The 21,240-nt window shown below is 47.0% G+C and overlaps 1 protein-coding gene across 3 annotated transcripts in view; it reads left to right on the top strand.

Annotated features, from left to right (window-relative positions):
* ORC3 (origin recognition complex subunit 3) overlaps positions 1-21,240 on the top strand; it is a 211,015-nt gene that overhangs the window by 17,659 nt on the left and 172,116 nt on the right. For all 3 annotated transcript variants that reach the window (XM_029595436.1, XM_029595435.1, XM_029595434.1), the window contains exons 4-5: positions 6,669-6,813; positions 17,936-18,040. In XM_029595436.1, coding sequence (XP_029451296.1) covers positions 6,669-6,813; positions 17,936-18,040 — 250 coding nt within the window. The remainder of the gene's footprint in view (positions 1-6,668; positions 6,814-17,935; positions 18,041-21,240) is intronic.

Genomic DNA, 21,240 nt, shown 5'->3' with positions numbered 1-21,240 from the left:
ATGTATTTCGATGATCATTAACTTTCCACAGTGACACTAATCTATCGTCATCTAAGCATGTTTTTCTCCAACAACGTTCCAAGTTGCTGCATGGTGCATTTTACTAGCATCAACTCATGGTTATACCATGGTCGAAACAAAATAACAGAAGCTACCTTGTCTAGCGCAAGATTAAGAGAGAGTTTTCTGTGATTCACTGCCTCTTGAACATTATCAGGGGTGATCTCATTTAATCTATGTAGAAAAGCTTCAGTTTCAAGCCTGCTTGGTTTTAGAATGGAAGGCCTCATAACATTTTCACCCAGCCATTGCTTTAAAATCTCAAATTTAAAATATATTAAAAAATGATCTGACCATGGAGCCTTCTGTGCACTCTGTTCGTCTATCAGAGATAACCATCGCGTTTGCTCTGCTAAATAAAAGGTCTAACGAGTGACCTGCTTAACTATTTGTATCCACCCCATGGCCTCCATAGAAGCTAAGAACACTTGGCGGCTTTCAGTGGGTTGTAAAACATCAACATGAATATTAAATTCCCCATAACTAAAAATTCCTAAAGATCAGCATTAAATTATGATAGCATATCTGTAATAGCTGTTGGATCCTTACTAAGGTTAGTAGGAGGGGCATAAACAAGGCAAATTCCCCAGGTTTCATTTGAAATAGATAATATTTCAAAATTCAATAAGGAACTAGTAAAGATTACTGTCATATTAAACATTTTCTTTATCAAAATTAACAACCCCTCTCCATGTTTAAGTGAACAAGTCAGATAAAAAATATGATAATCATCCCATAGAAGTTGATTTAACACAACAGTATCGCTGTCTGTTAGCCAAGTTTCAGTGAAACACATTGCATCAGGAGCATTTACACTAATAAAATCCAGTATAATAGGAATTTTCTTCCTGATTGCTTGTGCATTGATTAAATATAATGATAACTGGGGGTTCTTCCCTGCCCACTGTTTTTGTAGATTCTTTTTTTTTTAAATGTCATTTTTGGTGAGCTAGAATGGTATTCTTTTTCTGATTTTTGAAAAGAAGCCACTAGTTTTGTTTGTAGTTTTTGTTTTATGAAGGGGGCCACTTTGTCATCAAATACCTCTTTAAGTTCAAATCCAAGAGATCGAAAGCGAGGAAAGCCCAGAATTAGACACCTGTATCCCAAGGGGAGAACACAAAATTATTTGTGTTGAGCATACTGAATTGGTCACCTCCTGAAATGCTATGTTTAGTTCAACATAAAGCAGACAAAGAATGGGAAAAATGGTTTTAATCATCCGCCTCACTCAAATAGCACTCGGACTTCTGGCTTAGTTCATATATGTTCTTCTGCATCATGCCTTGTGTCCCCTTCCCTTAATTATTTTTTTGAGCAGGAAGGGAATGGCGAAAGTACTTGAGTGCATTTCTTCCCTGGTGAATGCACACCTCCTTATCCCACACCGGTACAGCCCTCTCACTCTCCCCTTGCCACTTCACCCAGGTGCAGTTACCTCTCCTTCAGTTCCCCTGCCCCCCACATCCTCACTTACCCTCCACCCAGGTACCAGTCAGGGCCGCAGAGGTCACCTCTCCCTCATAAGCAGGTGGATTTTCAGAACCCGTGCATGTGTGTATGTACATGCGCTCACGCATAATACCCGAGCCAAGTTCAAATAGAGGTTATTTAAACACATACGAGTCGGGCATTTTCCAAATCATGTTAAAAATAACTCTTTACTGTTAATGCTGACTTCCTTTTCTTATACAGACAGCGATTTTTCAGGGATGCAATTAAAGTTGTGGTGTCTGTCTGCCATTTGATGTCCATGTGAGACGAGGGATTAATTTTTTCCCATGTTTTTATTTGCTGTTTTTCACTGCTTTATATTGAACTAAACTTTGCATTTGCGACCACGAATATCTTGTGTGTTTGACACAAGAAACAATTTTTTACCTTGTGCCTCTAAGTGGTAAATGGATTATCTGAAAAGAGTTTTCTTTGTTCTGATGCTTAGTATCCTTTTGCTCACTGTAAACCTCAACCTTTGCAACCTACAGGAGGCCGTGCTGATCTGAGTACAATAACCAGTAATCTATCTTAGAAGTATGAGTTTATAGTACAAAGGAGATCCTCCTCTTCTCACCACCATCTCTCGACACAATGTGATCTGTATAGAGAGAATTGTATGTTATCTCATCTGGGACGGAATCAGTCATTTCTGGGTTTGTTTGTTTTTTTGGCACGTTATAGCATAGTGAAGCAAGTGACAGCTGTGTTACTACTATATCCTTCTGGGACACAAGAGCAGAAAGGGCAAACGTTTGAGAGAGCTCTAGGACTAACCTGACACACCAAAAACCTAGCAATCTGTCTCAACCAGCCTCAGAACCTTTTATAACACGCCGTGAGAGTCCTGTTAACAAAAGCGAGCTGGAAAAGTCAGGGGAGCCCGAAAGTATCCTCCTGTCCTCTGTTAAAGCCACAGTAGCTTGACAGGCAGAGATTTCAAAAGATGAAACTTTTTTTTTTTTCCATTGAATTTATCACTTCTCTCTTTAGATCTTTTCCTGTCTTCGGTCTAGACAGGTTAAAGTAAACGTTTCCAAAACGAGGTAGCCCCAGCAGCAAAATTCCTTCACCCCACTAACGACTATCAAGAAATATTCAGCCCACTGTTTTGTTTTTTTTTTCTTATGCTGCAAAAACAATTGTCAGGCTAGCTTGAGTAATAGTGTGATCTCTGTTCTGTGCAGATTTACGCCTGTCCATGCCTTCCGATTTTGTAAGATTGTGTCCCTGGGGGGTGTAGTGCTGCTGAGTAGCTCTCAGCACCTGATTATTTATTAAGACAAATTTTCCTTGTGCTTGGGGACAGCAGCCACTAAAGCAGTGACCCCAGACGATCATGTTGGCACACGGGGATACTCTCAAAGATTCCTGGGTGGTTTGGGATTGTAGGGGTGGAGTTGAAGGAGGAAGTGGAAGGGTTATAAAACAGTGAGGGGAAAAGCCGGGAATGAAAAATATAAAATATAAACCAACTAATTAGCAAGCAGCAATTCCCTGTGTCCAATGAGAAAAGGGCACAACATCTGCTTACTTGAAATATAGAAATCTACAGCAGATAAAAGCTACCGAGACATCCAAACTGCTCATTTTCCTTAGCTGCTTCAATACTGCGGTCTATACTTGGCTTTCGGCATTGTCTTCACATCCCTAGTGCTAAGGATCTTCTGTGCTTATCCTGTACCTATTTGAATTTTAGTACTTTCTGCCTCCTACCTTCTCCATTTGGAGGCTGTGCCTTGCATCCACTGATGTTTCTGGGGAAAAAATATAATTCCTTATATTGCTCTTGAATGTACATCTTGGGAGGCTTATATCATGATCTTTGGTTCTAGACATGCTTTGTTTTGCGTTATTTAAACCCCGTGGTGTTAGAGCCAATATTACTCTCATTCTCCAGGATGCACATTGTTAGGTTCTCCAGTCTCCCACCTTGTGCGTGTTATGGTTCAGCTCCCGCACTGGCTTGGCCACGATCTTCCGGGTTGCCTCATCTCTTTCTCTCGAGACCTGTGCTCCAGAACTGGATGCAATCATAAGAAGGGCTAAGCTGGGTCAGACCAAAGGACCAGACGAGGTCTTCTCACTGATTAGTATGTAGGTCTTACCGTCTCCCTCTTCCTAATGGTTGCACACCTCGGCCTCCTGCTGGCCCTTTTGTCACACTGTTTGGTCGGCTGTTTAAATATCGTGCCCCCACCTCCCAAGTTGAGCAGCTGTGTTTAATGACTTTCTACAGCTCAGAAACCCTATCCCCCACGTCCTAAAAGAGACTCAGCAAATTGAAACGGTTGTTGGCTGATTGGCATGGCTGCGCTAAATTTAAATTGGATCTTGAAACTTATTTCTTGCATGTCTCATGAGAACGGTGTATTTATTATTTTCATTTATAGCCTTTCTTTTTCTGTAACTTTCAGAGCGCATCGCAACATTTTAAAAATACAGTAACGCATCTGCATAAAATAAAAATACATGCAGGGCAAACAGCATTAGTTACACACACTAAATCACATAATCTCAGTATAAACTCATATTAATAATAGCAAAAACAGGCATAATAAGACCAAGGCTGCTGTAACTACTTAATCTACAGTGGTTGACATAAGCTGCAGGGACCTTTTCCGTCAATATGAGACTAGAGAGTGTGAGGACATTTGAATGGAAACAGATTCGTCCTTAAAAGTAAAGCCAAACGGGAAGACTCCCTTTGGATTTTGTGGCTTCTTTTTCAGTGGAGGCAGGGGGTATTGTAAGGAAGCGTATGGGTGACTTAGCAAAAGGAAGGCCCTTCCTCAGGCTGAGCAAGTCTTACCATCAGCTGCACGCTCTCATCTCTCGTTAGCATGATCCTGAGCACAAAAACGCAGGCAGTTCAACATTTATTTATTCATTGTTCTATTTGGTTCATTGCAGCCACGATCATCTGAGGGTCTCAGGGAGTCCACTCCACTGTGGGAAAATGTCTAATAGTGAGTGCTTGGTCCGGAGTCAGCAGGATCTGCCATCCAGGCAAATGGAGGTCCTCCCGCTAGCAATGGAATGAGCTGCTGTCTCCTTCGCTGCAGTTTCAGTCCTTTGTCACTAGAGGGGGAGAGAGTGCGGGGGTGTCAGGGCTTCCTTTCAGCATGATGAATGTGCCTTGGAATCTCTAATTTTTAAGATATTTGGACAAAACAGCTGAGGAAGATTCTGTACCATTTTACATTCCTTTATTAAACCCCTGTAGGGCGGGGATGATGATGTGTTACTTTTTTGTTTTATTGTTTGTTTTTATTTAACACTTCCTGGCATTCTGTCCGGGGACATTTTACAGTCTCTGACAGAATCCTGGAAATAGGTGGGCAAGGCTGCTGGTTAGGGTTTCCAAGCAAGCCAGGAGTTTTCAGCCCAGTCTGTGAGCACCCCCTTTAGCCAGTCTGGTGTACAGGTAGGGCCCTTCATTTTCAGTTTAAACAATTATTCACCCTGAAATTTCTAAATAGTGTGCGCCGCAGAGAAGAACAGTGGCGGACTAGTGTTAGAGCTGCTTGCAGCAAAATCGGCTTTTCCCTCATTCCCGCCCCCTAAATCAGCCAGCTGCTGTCCGAGAGAAGAGAGAGTGGGCCAGCGTTGCAGGGGTCAGAGAAGAAATGGCATTGCCTGCCCCCTGCTTTAGCTCCTACAGCCATCGGAGGTCATAAGCAAGCAGTACTTCTTACTTGCTGCTGCTAACTGCCCTTCTTCGGGCTTCCTTCTGCAGCTGGAACCACGGGACCCTATGGTCTCGCAAGATACACCATCCCATACCATTCTAACTGCAGAGGGAAGCCCGAAAAAAAGTCGTCAACAGCAGAAAGTAAGAAGTGTCGATCGTCCGACTCCTTCTGGTTGCACACTGAAGGAAATATCACCGGGAGGAGGTACAAGCTGTGGGGTTAGGAATCACATGGAGGTTGTGGGGGAGGGAGAACAAATGGAGGAGGTAGAGGAGAGATGCATATTGGGCCAGGGACGAGAAATTACTGAGCTAGGGGGAGTTGGGAGGGTGGGATGGAGGAGAGATGATGATTGTTCCACCGGGGGTGGAGGAAAGATGATGGGGCTGTGTGCGAGATGTTCAGGGCCAGCAAAACCTTGGACACACCTGATGCTAAGTGCATTGAGAGGGAGGGGGAGAGAGTGCTGGGAGGGAGAAGTGATGCCTTGGAGGTAGGGAAAGGGAAGGTGAAAAGAGTGCAAGAAGAGAAAAACGAAAGGAAAAAATAAAGGAAAAGGAGACAAATATAAACCAAATAAAAAAAAAAAATCCACCAAAATAAACTGCAATATTTACCCAGAAAAATGGTATTCTTTCACTGATTTTCTCTAATTTTTGTTCTTTATAAAAACCCTGATAAATTCCAAGGAAAACAATAATAAAAAAACGAAAATAAGGGTCCCTATTTACAGGCTATCCACAGTGAACATGCATGTTTTCAGTCTCTGTATATGCTGAAGTCTCCTGCTGTGCTTAAGAATGATGAATTAAATGCGGGAGAGGAGTTTACCTATAACAGATTCACAATCATGCCTGAGTACCAGCTTGTGGCTCCGTATTAATAAACAATATACACGGGGTTCACTATATCTACAGCACTGAGACCTTAACACCAAGTTGCTCTGTCAAGATTGAGAACTGTGATGACTTCTCACTGAATCCCATGTAATTGAAGAAATGTTTGAGAATAGCTCCTGAGGCAGCTCCTGCGAGAGTGAAACTCGGCCAGAGTTGGGCTAGTTTCAATAAAGGCTTCTTTTACACCGATCATCCTTTGTCTATTCGCTTACCAGCATATTGGATCAGCTTCCGCTTTGTTTTTTGGGTGACATACATTTGCAACACAGCTGCTTTTCTATGCAAATGTATCTCATGCTTATTTATTTTGGATATCCTGAAAACCGGACTAGCTGGAAGGCACTTGCGGACTGGGTTAAAAATTCCTGGGCTGAGTGGTGGGGTAAAACCAGGTCTGCCCCAGACTGCCAAAATGGCGCAGAATCCAGTTTGGTAACCCCTAGAGCAGAGCAGTGGTAAAAGCAGGGGACTGGCTTCTTCAACTTATTTCTGCAGAGCTGTATCTTTCTTTTTATTTCAGCAACTACAGGAGGAATTGAATAAAAAGTTATTTGACAGTCTGATCGAGTTTTTGAGAAAATCTCATTCGGAATTCCAAGGAGAGAAGAATGAATGGAGCTGTCGCACAAGATCCAGTGAAATCCCTACTGCTGCACTGGTCTTGGGTATGTCGCTCTATGGCTGCTTTGTGCCCTGCTGTCTTACAGTCCTTATCGGCAAATATCCAGAGAAAGGTGAAAAATATTGTAGAACTGAAGTATAATTGGTGCACACACAAAAAAAGTCTCTCCTGACCCCTGTGATTACAGGGTTTTGAGGGGTGGTGGTGTAGGTGGGAGTAGTGATATGCACAAAACTGGTGACGGATCTGGCGATCATGAAATCTGATGATCTCGGGGTTGCCAAACAGCAAGGCAAGAATTGGAAGAACGCTAGAGTGTACAAGATGTATAAAGAGCAGAAAACAAGGAGGCGATAACACACCTCTGTTCAGATAATTGGTGAGAATCTATCTGCAGTATTGTACCCAATTCTGGAAGCCCCCTCTCCAAAAGCATAGGAAGAGAGTAGAGTCAGTTCAGAGGAGAGCCCTGTCAAGTGAGGCTTATGAACCGAAGCAGGTATAGCTTACCGATAGATCAGAGGAAGTAGAAAGGGTGGACATGGTGATGTGGCCAGGCGTGGCTTAGGAAACAGCCAGTGGGATAAAGGAGGCAGACTCTGGCTCTTTCTTTAAGTTCAATTTCATTTACAGTGCAAAACACAATACAAAAGAAAAGCTGCTCATCTTGAATTTCTGACAGTAACCAACCTCAAACATAATAGGTTTTTGCATAATATGGCTGCCTGTCTAACCCTTCTGGGCCTGGATCCTTTTAGTATAGTGAGGGAAGCCTCTCTTTGTCTAGAATCCCTTGCAGGGTTGAACATTAAGGAGGACTGGTCTAGATAAGAAAATTGGTTCTTACCTGCTAATTTTCGTTCCTGTAGTACCACGAATCAGTCCAGACTGTGGGTTATGCCTCCCTTCCAGCAGATGGAGACAGAGAAAAACTCGAAGGGCACCCTCTCTTAACCTGGCGTGTCATCTGCATCCCTTCAGTATAAAGATTATCCAAGCAGAACAAGAATAATAATAACGAATCAAGCAATAACTGTAAAATAGAACTTTTGGGAATAATTCCCCCTTGAAAAAGAAAGCAATCTGTAGCCTTTCTCCTTAATCTTCTGCAATAAAAGAGAATATTAGCGTGGACTCGTCATGAAACCCCTTTCTGGGTGGGAGTCTGGACTGATCCGTGGTACTACAGGAACGAAAATTAGCAGGTAGGAATGAAAGTTAGCAGGTATGAACCAATTTTCTTTTCCCTGAAGGTACCCGGATCAGTCCAGACTGTGGGATGTACCAAAGCTTCCCTAGACAAGGTGGGAGATTGAAAGTGCCGCATGAAGAACCCCACTGCCAAAATTGCTGACATCTGGCGCCTGAACGTCCAAGTGGTAGTGACGAGCAAATGTATGGAGCATCTTCCAGATAGCCGCTCTACATATTTCTTGTGGTGACACCAGCCGGCATTCAGCCGAAGAAACCACCTGGGAACAAATGGAATGGGCTTTCAACCCCTCAGGAACGGGTCGCCCTTTACAAATGTAAGCGGACGAAATAGCCTATTTCAACCATTGCGCAATTGTCAGCTTAGATGCTTTCTGACCCTCCTTGGGACCGCTCCACAAGACAAACAAATGATCTGAAACTCTGAAAGAATTAGTGACCTCTAAATAGCATTAAAGAGATCTTTGGACATCCAAACGTCGAAGCTCCTTCGCGTGCTGAACATCAGCTGACAAATTAGAAAAGGCCGGGAGCTCTACTGATTGACTTAAATGAAAACTTGAGACTACCTTTGGCAAAAATGAAGGAACTGTACGAAGAGAGACTCCCGAATCAGAAATTCTTAAAAAAGGTTCCCTACAAGAAAGGGCTTGTAGTTCCGAGATTCTGCGAGCTGAGCATATAGCGACTAAAAACACAGTTTTCAAAGTGAGGTCCTTTAACGTCACCTTTTTAAGAGGTTCAAAGGGCGGATCACAAGACTCAAAGCATCAAATTAAGGCTCCAGGACGGACATACAGAATGGATGGGAGGATTCAAATGCCTTGCCCCCCTGAGGAATCGTACCACATCCAGATGCGATGCTAAGGAGCTAGCTACAAGGGAGCCCAAGTCCTCCACTTGAACCCGGAGGGAATTAAAAGACAAGCCTTTGGATAAGCTGTACTGCAAAAATGCCAAAATAGCAACCGAAGCCTGTCTGGGGACTACTCCTTGGTCATGACACCACGTCTCAAAGACTCTCCATACTCTGACATATGACAGGGAGGTAGAGGTTTTCCTGGCTTGCAGCAGAGTAGTAATTACCTCCTTCGAATACCCCTTCTTCCTTAATCTCCTCCTTTCCAAAGCCAGGCTGCTAGACAAATGCAATCTGTCTGGTTGAAAAATATAGGGCCTTGATGAAGTAGATTTGGAAGATGTCCAACCCTCAGGGGCCCGTCCACTGCAAGATTGACCAGATCCGTGAACCAAGGACTTCGGAGCCACTCTGGAGCCACTAGGATTACGTTCCCCGGGTGAACTTCTATCCTGCGTGGAACTTTGCTCACCAGAGGCCAGGGAGGAAATACATACAAGAGATCTGAGGTGGGCCACGGAAGTACCAGTGCATCGACTCCCTCTGTGCCGTGATCTCTTCTGCAACTGAAAAAATGAGGGGCCTTGGCATTTCTTTGTGTCGCCATCAAGTCTATGTGGGGTAATTCCCATCTTTGCAAGATGAGATCCATTGCTTGGTCCGAAAGTTCCCACTCCTGGATCTATTCGTTTCCGACTCAGAAAATCCGGCGATGTGAGACGCCGCAAGCAGAGCGAGTGTTTTTCCGCCCAAATCATGAATTGCTCCGCTTCGTCGGCTACGGCTTGACTTTTGGTGCCGCCTTGACGGTTGATGTAGGCTACCATTGTCGGACAGAGCTCGGACCGCCCGATTGTGAAACAATGGGAGGAAATGCCACAGCGCTAACCGAACTGCCTTGGTCTCCAGGTGATTGATCGACCAGCTGGACTCCTCCTTGAACCAGCAACCCTGGACTGAGCGGGACTGACAGACTGCTCCCCAGCCGGAGAGACTGGCATCCGTGGTCACTACGATCCAATTCGGGACTTCGATGTCTATTCTGCGAGTCAAGTTGTACGAGCAGAGCCACCACCCAAGACTGGACCTGACTGGATCGGTGAGCGGTAGAGGGAACTGGAACTCCTCCAACTTAGGATCCCACCGGGAAAGCAACACTCGTTGTAATGGTCTCATATGAGCAAACGCCCAGGGAACTAACTCCAAGGTGGATGCCATGGAGCTGAGGACCTGAAGATAGTCCCAGGCTTTGGGGAGTGGGAGTGACAACAAGCGATGAACTTGCTCCATCAATTTGGTTATTCGGTCTGGCAGAAGAAATATTTTCCCGACACAGGTATTGAACCATGCCCCCAGGAAGTCCATCTCCTGAGATGGGATGAGGTTGCTCTTGGCTTGATTGACAATCCAACCGAGCGACTCCAGAAGATTGACCACCATGCTGACCGCTTCCATGCAGAGATCCCTCGACTTTGCTCTGATGAGCCAGTCATCCAGATAGGGATGAATGAGAAACCCTTGCCTTCTCTGGGCTGCTGCCACAACCACCATAACCTTGGTGAATGTGCGAGGAGCAGTAGCCAGACCGAACTGCAGAGCGCAGAACTGGAAATGCATACCTAGGATCATGAAGTGAAGAAATTTCTGATGATTCTCGCGGATGGGTATATGTAAGTATGCTTCCATCAGATCCAGGGATGCCAAGAACTCGCCTTTGCGAACTGCAGCAATCACCGAGTGTAGAGTTTCCATGTGGAAATGCGGTATCTTGAGAGCCTTGTTTACCTTTTTTAGGTCTAGAATAGGCCGGAAGTATCCCTCCTTTTTTGGGACCACGAAATAAATGGAGGAACGTCTTCCAGTCCTCTTGGGAGACAAACTTTAACGCCCAGAGAGCTAGTAGGTGGTCGAGGGTCTGCCATACGATCTGAGCCTTGGTCCGCGAGCCACAGGGGGAAACCATAAAAAAAATCTTGGAGGGCCGAGCAAATTCCAAAGCGTAGCTATGTTCTATGATGCTTAGGACCCACTGATCTGAGGTTATTCTGGCCTATGCCTCATGGAACTGGGATAATCGTCCTCCCACCAGAGGAACTGAGGGATGGGCCGGCCTTATCTCATTGAGAAATCTTGCAGCAAGGGATGTGGCAGAACCTGCTTCGCGAGTGGTCCTGCGCCCTCGAAAGGAAGAGTTCTAGAACTGTAGCCTGCCCATTGTCTGCCTCTGCCCCGCAGGCTGTGGTCTGCTCTGACGAAACCTCCGTTGTCCCTGAAAATGGGAGTGGGTCGATGGAAAACCCCTTGAAGGCTTTGGCCGATCCTCCAGGAGCTTGTGGACTCTGTTTTCACTCAGGGACTTTATCAACTGCTCCAAGTCCTCACCGAAGAGAAACTTTCCCTTGAATGGCAACGCACCTAACTGAGCTTTGGACGAGACATCTGCTGACCAGTTACGCAGCCAAAGGAGCTGCCTTGCAGATACTGCGGACATCATGGTGCGAGAGGAAATACGAAGGAGATCGTACAGAGCATCTGCTCCATATGTCACCACCGCTTCCAAGCGTTCGGCTTGCTCTGACTCGCCCAGAGGGAGGTCCCTAGACGTTAACAATTGCTGCACCCAGCGGAGGCTCGCCCGTAGCATGTGGCTACTACACACCGCCGCTCAGAAACCCAGGGCCGAAACCTCGAAAATGCGTTTGAAGAGGACTTCAAGTTTTCTGTCTTGAAGATCCTTGAGTGCCGCTGCTCCTGCGACTGGGATTGTGATTCATTTTGTTACGGCCGACACTGAAGCGTCTAACTTAGGAGACTTCAAGAGCTCGAGAGAATCCTCGGGCAAGGGATAAAGTTTATCCATAGCCCTACCCACGCTGAAGCCGGCAACTCCCGGGCCACTCCCGGGCCATCAACTGTTGGAGCATCAGATGAAAAGGAAAGGCTTTGGCTGGGGCCCACAGTCCTGCTAGGACCGGATCCACGGAATCCTGTGGTAGGATATCTTGGGGGAGCTCAACCCCGAGTTCAGATAAGACTGAGGGAATAAGAGGCTCCAACTCTTCCCTGTGAAACAGGTGGACCACTTTCGGGTCGTCACTGTCCAGAGGTGCTTGCTTACCCAGGTCCTCCTTAGACCTTGTGCCTGGAGGGGGCAAGGTAGGGGCTAGCGCGTCCAGAGCCCCACCATCTGCTCCATCCAGAAGGGCAGACCCGCCCGCAATGGACGAGCCAAGCAACTTAGCAACCCTCAGGGACACCTGAGCTTCTTTGTCTTTTGGCAATACAGCAAGATGGCCGCGGCATCAAGAGCACCGGAGGGAAGCTGAAAAGACACAGCAGAGGCAGGGAGCCCAAGGAAAAAAAAGTGCCTCGACTTAACCCAACCCGAAGTGCACTGCAGCCTGTAAGAAAGAAAACTGCAGAAATTAGCACAGACAGGCTTCTCTCTCTGTTTTTTTTTGTTGTTGTTTAAATTGGGTCGGGGTAGCAAAGGGAGAAGAGGGACTGGACCACCGGTAATCTTCTCCGGCACCTTACCTGCCAGGAGCCCCGCGGGGCTCCTGGCAGGTAAGGCGTTATGCCTCCCTTCCCTGCTGGAAGGGAGGCATAACCCACAGTCTGGAATGATCCGGGTACGTACAGGGAAAGCGTGGCCGGTCCCTTAAGGTGTTTTGGAGTTTCTGGTATAGTCCCTCACATACCCACCCCCTCTGCTCATCCTTACTATGGACTGCGGCTGCCTATACCCAGGCTACTACCCTGGACCAGGGTCCCATTTTCCTCTCCATGATCAGGGAAAAGGCTGACTTGCCGTTGACTATGTCACCCTCTTTGTCCCCTTCTACAATTGTCTTATGTCCCGTAGACACTAATGCTTGCAGCTGATTGAGGTGTTTTCCTCATCGCTTCCTTTGGGGCTTCACCCGCCTAGGCTGCCTGTGGTATAAACTTGCATCTTTGCATGGAGTCATCTGCCGACGAGACAGCTCATTATAATCTGGAGGGTTCAAACTAGACGTGAAGAGGCCCCAGAGCATCTCAAACTGTGGATAGTCCCCAGCCAAGTACCATGTGGTATGGGAGGTGAGGCAATATTCCCACCTCTAGGCTGGCCTAACCACCGGGGTCACCAGTGCCATGTGGCCTGCCAGGTATTGGTTCTGGTTCCAATGGACACAGGTGAGAGTTACTGTTTCCATATCCTTAATTGACGTTTTCTTGGCTAGGTCTCTCTAGATTAGAGTCCTTAGAATCCCTCAGTCCAGCAGATTTGTCTGGGGAAGTCCTCCACTTCCATTGGGATCACAAATTTGCTCACTCTAGGTTGCCAGCCTTCCACCAGGTTACAAGTGGGAGTCTCTGTTAATTCATTTGATTAATCGCATTTCTTCCCTAGGGAACCAAGGCCAATAGCCCTAGCTGAAAGAGGCTGCTCAAATGCTAAGTCTTGCATCACCCATTGTTATCAGCTTGCTGACCTTTCTTTGAACATTATTCAGCTCCCTGCTATCCTTTTTAATGTGTAGAGCCAAACTATACAGCATACTTCAACCAGCCTAACAAGGACTTTCCTAGCGAGTAGCCAGATGGACTCAGGACCAATAGGTTATGTGCTCCCCTGCTAGCAGATGGAGACGGAGTCAGGTTTCAAAGCTGACATTGCCATAGATATACTCCTGCAGTGATCTCGGCCATTCATTATCTCTCCATCTCCCAGCAGATGTGGATTGTGTCGCCTGATGGGAACACAGTACTCTTTAGTTGAGGAAAATGTACCTTCAAAGTTCTACTTTTAAATTGGAGAAGATCAAGCCTCGCTCTCCAGTTGAGAATTCCTGAGGTGATTTCCGAAATCCCTCAGAGGTTTGCCTTGGTCCGGTAGCTGGTTCCCAGCGTGGACTTTGCTGCTGAAGCAGCTGAAAGGCAGCGAGTGCAGGAAGCCGAGCGCGGCAGTGATGGCCTAAGTTCTCTCCCCCCGCAGCCGGAGACAGTCTCTGTACTAAGCCGGTAAGCGCTGAGCCCAGGTAAGTAGAGAACTCTTATCCAACGACGTGGAAGGGCTTTGGTAAGTCTTTCCTCCTCTCTTCTTGCTCGGCTTGCCGTACCGACGTCTTTCCCAACCCCGATAGGGTGAAGGAAGCAGGTTTCCGAGCAGGTTGAGCGGCCCCCCGATGTGCTAGGCCCCAGTTCAGGCTTGGTGGGCACTCCACATGGCAGGCCATGGTGGCACCATCTTGCACATGGTTTGGTTGCAACACCATTTTCCCCTGTTACCTGGTACGCATGGTGCGGGCCAGCCCTTGTGCGCCTAACACGCACAATCCTGTGCATATATCTACGCGCATAACTGCGCGCATAATTACACACACAACTGGCTGCTCAGATTTACATGCGCCAAGGGGGCCTGTGCGCGCTCGAGAGGCACGATCCGGCTGAACGCACAAGCTACAGAGTATTATCGCCCCGACAGCAAAGAAGCTCAAATGACACTCCCTTTATGCTGCCTGCCGTATTAGGGCTGCTCAGCCTGACCTGGAATCCTTCCTGTGTCAGCACTGTGAGGAAGCTCAAGGAGGGCTGGACTCTCAGAACTTTTCCAAGTCTGGCCCTTCCCAGTCGGAGGATGGGTCAGCCATGAGATTATCTGGCAGCACCCCAGATCTGTGCAATTCCGGGGCACCCTCCCCCCCACCTCCCCCAGAGAGGGCAGTTCTGCGGCACCTACCTCAGTTCCTCCTGGGCTAAATATGGACCTGGCAGACTTCTCTTGGTTGGAATTCTTTCAGGGCATACAAGCCTTTGTTCAGGCGCAGTCAGCTACTGCCCCTTCCCGGCCAGAGCACCTGCTGGGAAGGCCTCACCCTCCCAGCCCTATCAGCATGCCTCGGGACATGCCGCGCCTCACCAAGGGTATCCCTGACAGGGACCCGGACACCACAGACAGTGAAGGGGATGCGGATTCATTGGGGGTTGGGGAAATCCCTCCAGGCCTGGAGCCATACCAGACCATGCTTCGATTTTTCCACAGAGATGAATTACCAGCTCTGAAAACTCTGGGAGTTCTTGGCACAGACCTTATATCGGAACCAAGGAAGAATCCCATCCTGGTGTCTCTTCGGAAAGCCTCTCGCTATTTCCTGATGCTAGAAGCCATCCAGGAGTTGATTGACCTGGAATGGGATGCCCCAGAAGCCAGTTTTAAAGGCGGTTGGGCCCTGGAGGCCTTTTACCCTCCTGGAGGCCAAAGAACGCCTGCGTTTCCCGAAAGTGGACGGCCTAGTCTGTGCCATCTCAAAGCAAACAACTATCTCAGTAGAGGGAGGAGCAGCCTTGAAGAATGCTCACAATAGGCAGTTAGAATCCATCTAAGCAGGCCTTCGATGCGACAGCAATGATACTGCAGATAACTTCCTGTTGTGCCCTGGTGGCTCATTCATGTCTGCTTCTCAAGAGAGAGGCAGATAGCTCAGGGGCGCATACCAGAGAGATGATAGAGCCCGCTGTGGCCTTCCTAGCGGATGCATGTTCGCACCTAGTACGCACCTCGGCCAGAGGAGTAACCTCAGTTGTGGCGGCCAGAAGACAGCTATGGTTATGAAATTGGTCAATGGATGCGATCTCCTAAGGCGAACCTCACAAAGATGCCCTTTAAGGGATCCCTCCTATTCGGTAGCGAATTGGAAAAACTAGCCAGTAAGTGGTGTGAATCTCCAGTGCCTCAGCTACCAGAAGATAAGAAAAAGAGGTTGCAGCACCCCTCTCCCATGAGGGGTTGGGCCAGGGGCTCCAAGCACTTCCAGCCCTACAGAAACTCATCATTTCAGACATCTTGGCCCTCAGAAAGTTCTCTGTCCTTTCAGAACCGACAACCAAAAAGAGGAATGGGTTCGGGCTCAGGGTCGACCCGAAATTCCCAATTAAGTTTGGCTGACCCATCCACGGGATGGGGAGATAGGGGGCAGACTATCCCTCTTCTTTCAGCGGTGGGTCGAGATCACATCTGACAAATGGGTTCTGGACATCATACGAGAAGGTTACACTCTGGAGTTTCGCAGCATCCCTCGGGACATGTTCATGATGTCACCTTGCCATTCCCACCACAAAAAACTGGAAACAACTTTGGTAAGGCTCCTCAGTCTGAGGGTTATAACCCCGGTACCTACACCCCAAGTTAATTCGGGGCATTATTCCATCTATTTCATCGTCCCCAAGAAGGAGGGGTCATTCTGACCCATCTTGGATCTCAAGAGCATTAGACATCTGCGGATAATTCACTTCCGCATGGAAACTCTTCGCTCCATCATAATGGCCATATAACCGGGACAGTTCTTAACCTCCCTGGACCTCTCGGAGGTCTACTTTCATATCCCAGTCCTTCAAGACCACCAGCTTTTCCTATGCTTTTTGGTACTGGGCAGCCATTACCAGTTCCAGATGCTGCCCTTCGGACTGGCAACCACCCCCAGAATGTTCTCCAAAATTATGGTGGTCGTGGTGGTGGCACTGAGGAAAGAAGGGATCCTGATGCACCCTTACTTAGACGACTGGCTGATCCGGGCGAAGTCATTGGAAGAGAGCCTCCAGGTGACCAGCAAGGTCAGGTCCCTCCTACAAGAACTCGGTTGGGTCGTGAACATGGATAAGAGAAGCCTCGACCCTTCCGAGTCCTTGGGGTGTCTGTTATAATTAGTGAAGTTTGGGTGGACCCTTGCACACTCTGGCAGCTGACCATGCCCATGGGGGGAAGTCCCTTGAGGTGCCACAGGTCAGGCTCAGCTCAGGACACACAAACACAGAGATTGATCTTTTATTAGAAAATGTGATGAAGCCACCAGAGGTGGCAGTAGTGAGCAGCTGAAGTAGCCCGGCTGAGCTAGTATCTCTCAGGCGCTGGAACAGCAACTCCTCCGGTAGCAGTGCTGTAGTGGAAAGAACTGAGAATAATGAGTACAGTGGAGTATGCACAAAGCCCCAGTATGGAGAACCCCAGGATAGGGAGAGCAGGCCCTTGAGGAGTGAGTACCTGATCCCTGAGAGCTGAGAAGCTTGAAGGTAATGTACTCACACAGCGGTTCCACGTAGGAGATGGCACCAGGGCTGGAACGGAGGCAGGCCCTCTAGGAGCGAGTACCTGGTTCCAGGGAACAACTCTGAGGTGAAGATGGTAGTACTCACTGATGTTGAAGATAGCGAATCCTTTCAGGCAGAAGAGAAGGTAGGAGCAGGCAGCGAGTCAGGGAACATGGGCCCTCGAGGAGCGAGTACCGGTTTCCTGATAGCGACCTGAAAAGCAAGTGAGGCTCCCGAGGAGTGGTACCCCGTTAGCGTTAAGAGTCCAATGGAAGATTGGAGAGGCAGAGTAGCTAGGTACGGAGAGCGAATCCCATCCGTAATATCACCCTTGCTAACTCAAAGGCTAGCAAACATCGTAGGCTTTAAATAGCCGGGCAGCGTGACGTCATCACAGGGAGACGCCCCTGAGGTTCGCGCCAAGTAGGAAATAAGAGTGAGGGCCGTGCAGCGCGCTCGCCCTATGGTACCAGCGGAGCATGGCGGGATGCAGCGTCCAAGCCGGTCCGGGGATGCCGGAGAGGACGGCAGGCAGACGCCACGGCAGCCAGGCGACCATCCATAGCGAGAGGAGGTGCAAAGAAAGAAAGGTAGGCGGAGTGAAGCCGTCGGGAAGGGACGGTTGCAACAGTACCCCCTACTCAAAAAAAATAAAAATAAACTCCTTGAAGGACAAAATAAATTTAACAGACACAAAAGAAACCTGGAAAACTATATTTTTTTATTATGCACAATGAATTTACATTATTTAATTGGCAAAATTATTCAAATTCAAGCAAATATAGTACAGAACTGCAGAATTTCAGAAACATTGCCACCAAATTTTCTAGTTCTTGCCACAGAATCTACACCTGAGCTGCCGTGGGAAACTGGAGGCTGTGGGTACAAGTATGTCCTGCACTGTACTTACTGCCAAACCCAGATGTGCCTCATCTGTAAGGATTGTAACATTACGCTTACTGTTCTTAAAAACGTTGGCACCCACTTATCATCCAGATCTATATTTTCTTTTCTTGTCTTCCAGGTGTGAATGTCACTGATCATGATGGGACCTTTAAGAGTCTCTCAGAGGTTCTCTGGGAGAGGGTTACTCCGTATGTAGCCTCGCTGCAAGCAAAAGAATGTCCAGGTAGGCGCTCGCCCCACTTTAGAAAGGTGGGCAAATGGTTACCATTCCATATATCATTTTGTATTTTATTGTGAATATAGCGGCCCACCAGCTGTCATCTTGCTACAAAGAAAAACAGAGTTTTTTGCATAGAGCACTACTTTGTGTTAATAATAAAAAAAAAAAAAAAGCCACTTGAACTGGATCTTGTAACCAACTAGGAGAGGTTTTCATTATGTCCTGTGTAGGAATTGCAGCAGGAAAATGGAAACTGTTCCATTAGAAAGGCGATGTTTTGATTTAATATAAATTTAAAGGGGAAGCAAGAGTTCATCCCAACGTTGCAGAAAAGATCTGGGCAATGAACTGGACTCCTGCCTGCCAGTTGAGTCGATGAGTTACTTATGCGCAATGCTGAAATCGCTTGATGGCCAGAGCAGGGGTGGAGGTTTGTAATGATGGTTTCCTTTTCATCCATATTATAAAAAACGAAGGTATAATGTTGGTACCATCAATATGAATCACATATATTATGAATAAATGGTACCCAAATTTATACAATAATTTTTATTCTGATATAATTAATACAACCAGTTAAACATTCATTACCAAACATTCATTACCAAAACATTCATTACCCCACTAGAGCAAATCTCAAAGCACCCTACAAGTCCCACCCCTCAAGAAGGCCCGACTCACAGCAACAAGGGACCGTGCCCTCTCAATTGCTGGCCCAACTCACTGGAATGCCCTAACCACAAACCTCCGCCTGGAGCCTTGCCATAGTAAATTCAGGAAAATGTTAAAGACTTGACTCTTCCACCAGGCATTTCCAGACTAACTCCACGTACCTCTCTCACCCTCTTCTCCTGCTTCTCTGTTATCTTTGACTCGCTCCAAGTAATTTGCATCATGTAAATATGTAAACCTCTCGAGTTATTGTTACTTCTCTAGTTCAATTTTCAGGCTCCCCCTGGAGCCTCCTGCCCTCGAGTTTCTACTGTTGTCCCTCTCCCACCTCTGTTTATTGTATTTTCCACCTACTGTTGAGATGTAAACCGATATGATGTGCATTCTAATGTCTGTATAGAAAAGCTGTTAAATAAACAAATAAATAAATAAATCATACTCACACCAGCCTATAAAATCAATCCCCAAAATATCCCTACTAGGACCCTAGTATCAACGACACACAGTAATCTTTTTCAAGGGATACCCTCCCATTAAAATCAACCCCAATTTTTCAATTAATCATTCCACCATTCCAGTTGTCATGCTTTTATAACATTATTTCATAAACATATTTGAGATAATTTGTTTGGTTTATCCATCCAAGACAAATCTGAAAAATACAAAAGAATAAATACATTTCATATTTCCAAATTGTTTAGTATTCAATATTTATATTTATTTATTTATTTTATTTATTTTATTTATTAACTTTTATTTACCGACATTCGTGGAGCACATCATGCCGGTTTACAAAGAACTCAGGCGGGAAATACAATGTAACAATATAACAATAACACATTAATAACAGAAACCAAAAATCAGAATACAAAGAGAACCAAAGGAGCAATGATAACGGGGGGAGGAAGGGGGAGGGAGCGGTGGGGGAGGATAGGCAGGGGGCAGGGTATGGGGAGGGAGGGAGGGTATTCACTAGGATATAGTTTATTTAAGGGGAAACTGGAAGTGCAAAAGAGAGAGAGGTGTACTCGGGGAGATGATAATGGCCAGGAGGCCCAAGGATCTAGGGATGGCTAGGGGGGGGGGGGGGGGGGGAGAGGGGGTGGGGATGGGTCGGGCGAAGGGGGGGGTAGGGGTAAGTGACAAGGGCAGGGGGGGGCTGGGAGGTGTAGGAGCGGGTGGAGAAAAGTCGGGCGGGTGGATCTGGGGGAGAAATTAAGTTTGGTTAGAGTCGGGGTAAGCCTGTCGGAAAAGCCATGTCTTGACTCCTTTCTTGAACATGTGGAGGGATGTCTCTTGGCGTAGGAAGGTGGGGAGGGAGTTCCAGAGGGTGGGGCCAGCGACGGAGAAAGCTCTTCCTCTGGTATAAGTTGAATGTGCTGATTTGAGGGACGGGGTGTAGAGAGTGCCTGTCTGGGATGTTCTTGTAGGGCGGTCAGAAGTGCGGAAACGTGGCATTTCATCGAGCCAGGTATGATTGTATTTATGTAGGGAGTTGTGAAGGATGGTGAGAGTTTTGTATTGTGAGCGGAAGGAAATGGGCAGCCAATGTAGGTCTTTTAGTATGGGGGTGATGTGGTCCCTTTTACGCGTACCGGTTATGATTCTCGCCATGGAATTTTGAAGAATCTGAAGGGGTTTGATGGTGGTGGCAGGGAGTCCTTGTAGCAGGGAGTTACAATAATCTAGTTTCGTGAGCATAGTAGTCTGTATGACTGTGCGGAAATCGTGTGTGTGGAGGAGGGGTTCGAGTTTTTTTAGGATGTTTAGCTTATAGAAACCTCCCTTTAGGAGAGCTTTGATGTGGGGTTTAAAATTTAGGTGCTGATCTATGAAGACGCCTAGGTCTCTTACAGACTGGGGCTGAGAGAGGGCTGTGGTTGTATTCTGGGGAGTGTTTAGTTGCGTGGGGAGGGTGAAACGTTCAGGCTGGTTAGAGATAACGAGTAATTCTGTTTTTGAAGTATTAAGAGCTAGGTGGAGCTCAGATAGCAAGGCGCTTATGGTGGTAAGGCAGGATTCCCAGTGTTGCAATGGTTCGCTTATGGACCCTTGAAACGGGATGAGGATCTGCACGTCATCTGCATATAGGAAGAATTTAAGGCCTAGGTCGGAGAGGAGGTGGCATAGGGGTAGGAGATAAATATTAAAGAGGGTGGAGGATAGGGATGAGCCTTGGGGGACACCTTGCGTGATAGGTATGCGTGAGGATTCGTGCTTGTCGATTTTTACTAGGTATTCTCTGTGTGTTAGGTAGGAAGAGAGCCATGAGAGGGCTGTGCCGGCGATACCTATTTCTGCTAGGCGGGTCATTAGTATTTGATGGTTGACTGTATCATAGGCAGCTGAGATGTCTAGTAGGGCGAGTAGGTACGAGTTTCCATGGTCCATACCTTTAAGTATGGTGTCTGTCATGGCCAGTAGTAAGGTTTCGGTGCTATGGGCTTTACGGAAACCGAACTGTAGCGGGTGGAGGACGTTGTGGTCTTCTAAAAAGTCAGTCAGTTGTTTGTTGATTACCCTTTCTAGGA

This window comes from Rhinatrema bivittatum, chromosome 3 (genome assembly GCF_901001135.1).
Source record: "Rhinatrema bivittatum chromosome 3, aRhiBiv1.1, whole genome shotgun sequence".
Taxonomy (NCBI): Eukaryota; Metazoa; Chordata; class Amphibia; order Gymnophiona; family Rhinatrematidae; genus Rhinatrema; species Rhinatrema bivittatum.
This window is presented reverse-complemented; position numbering and strand designations above follow the sequence as displayed.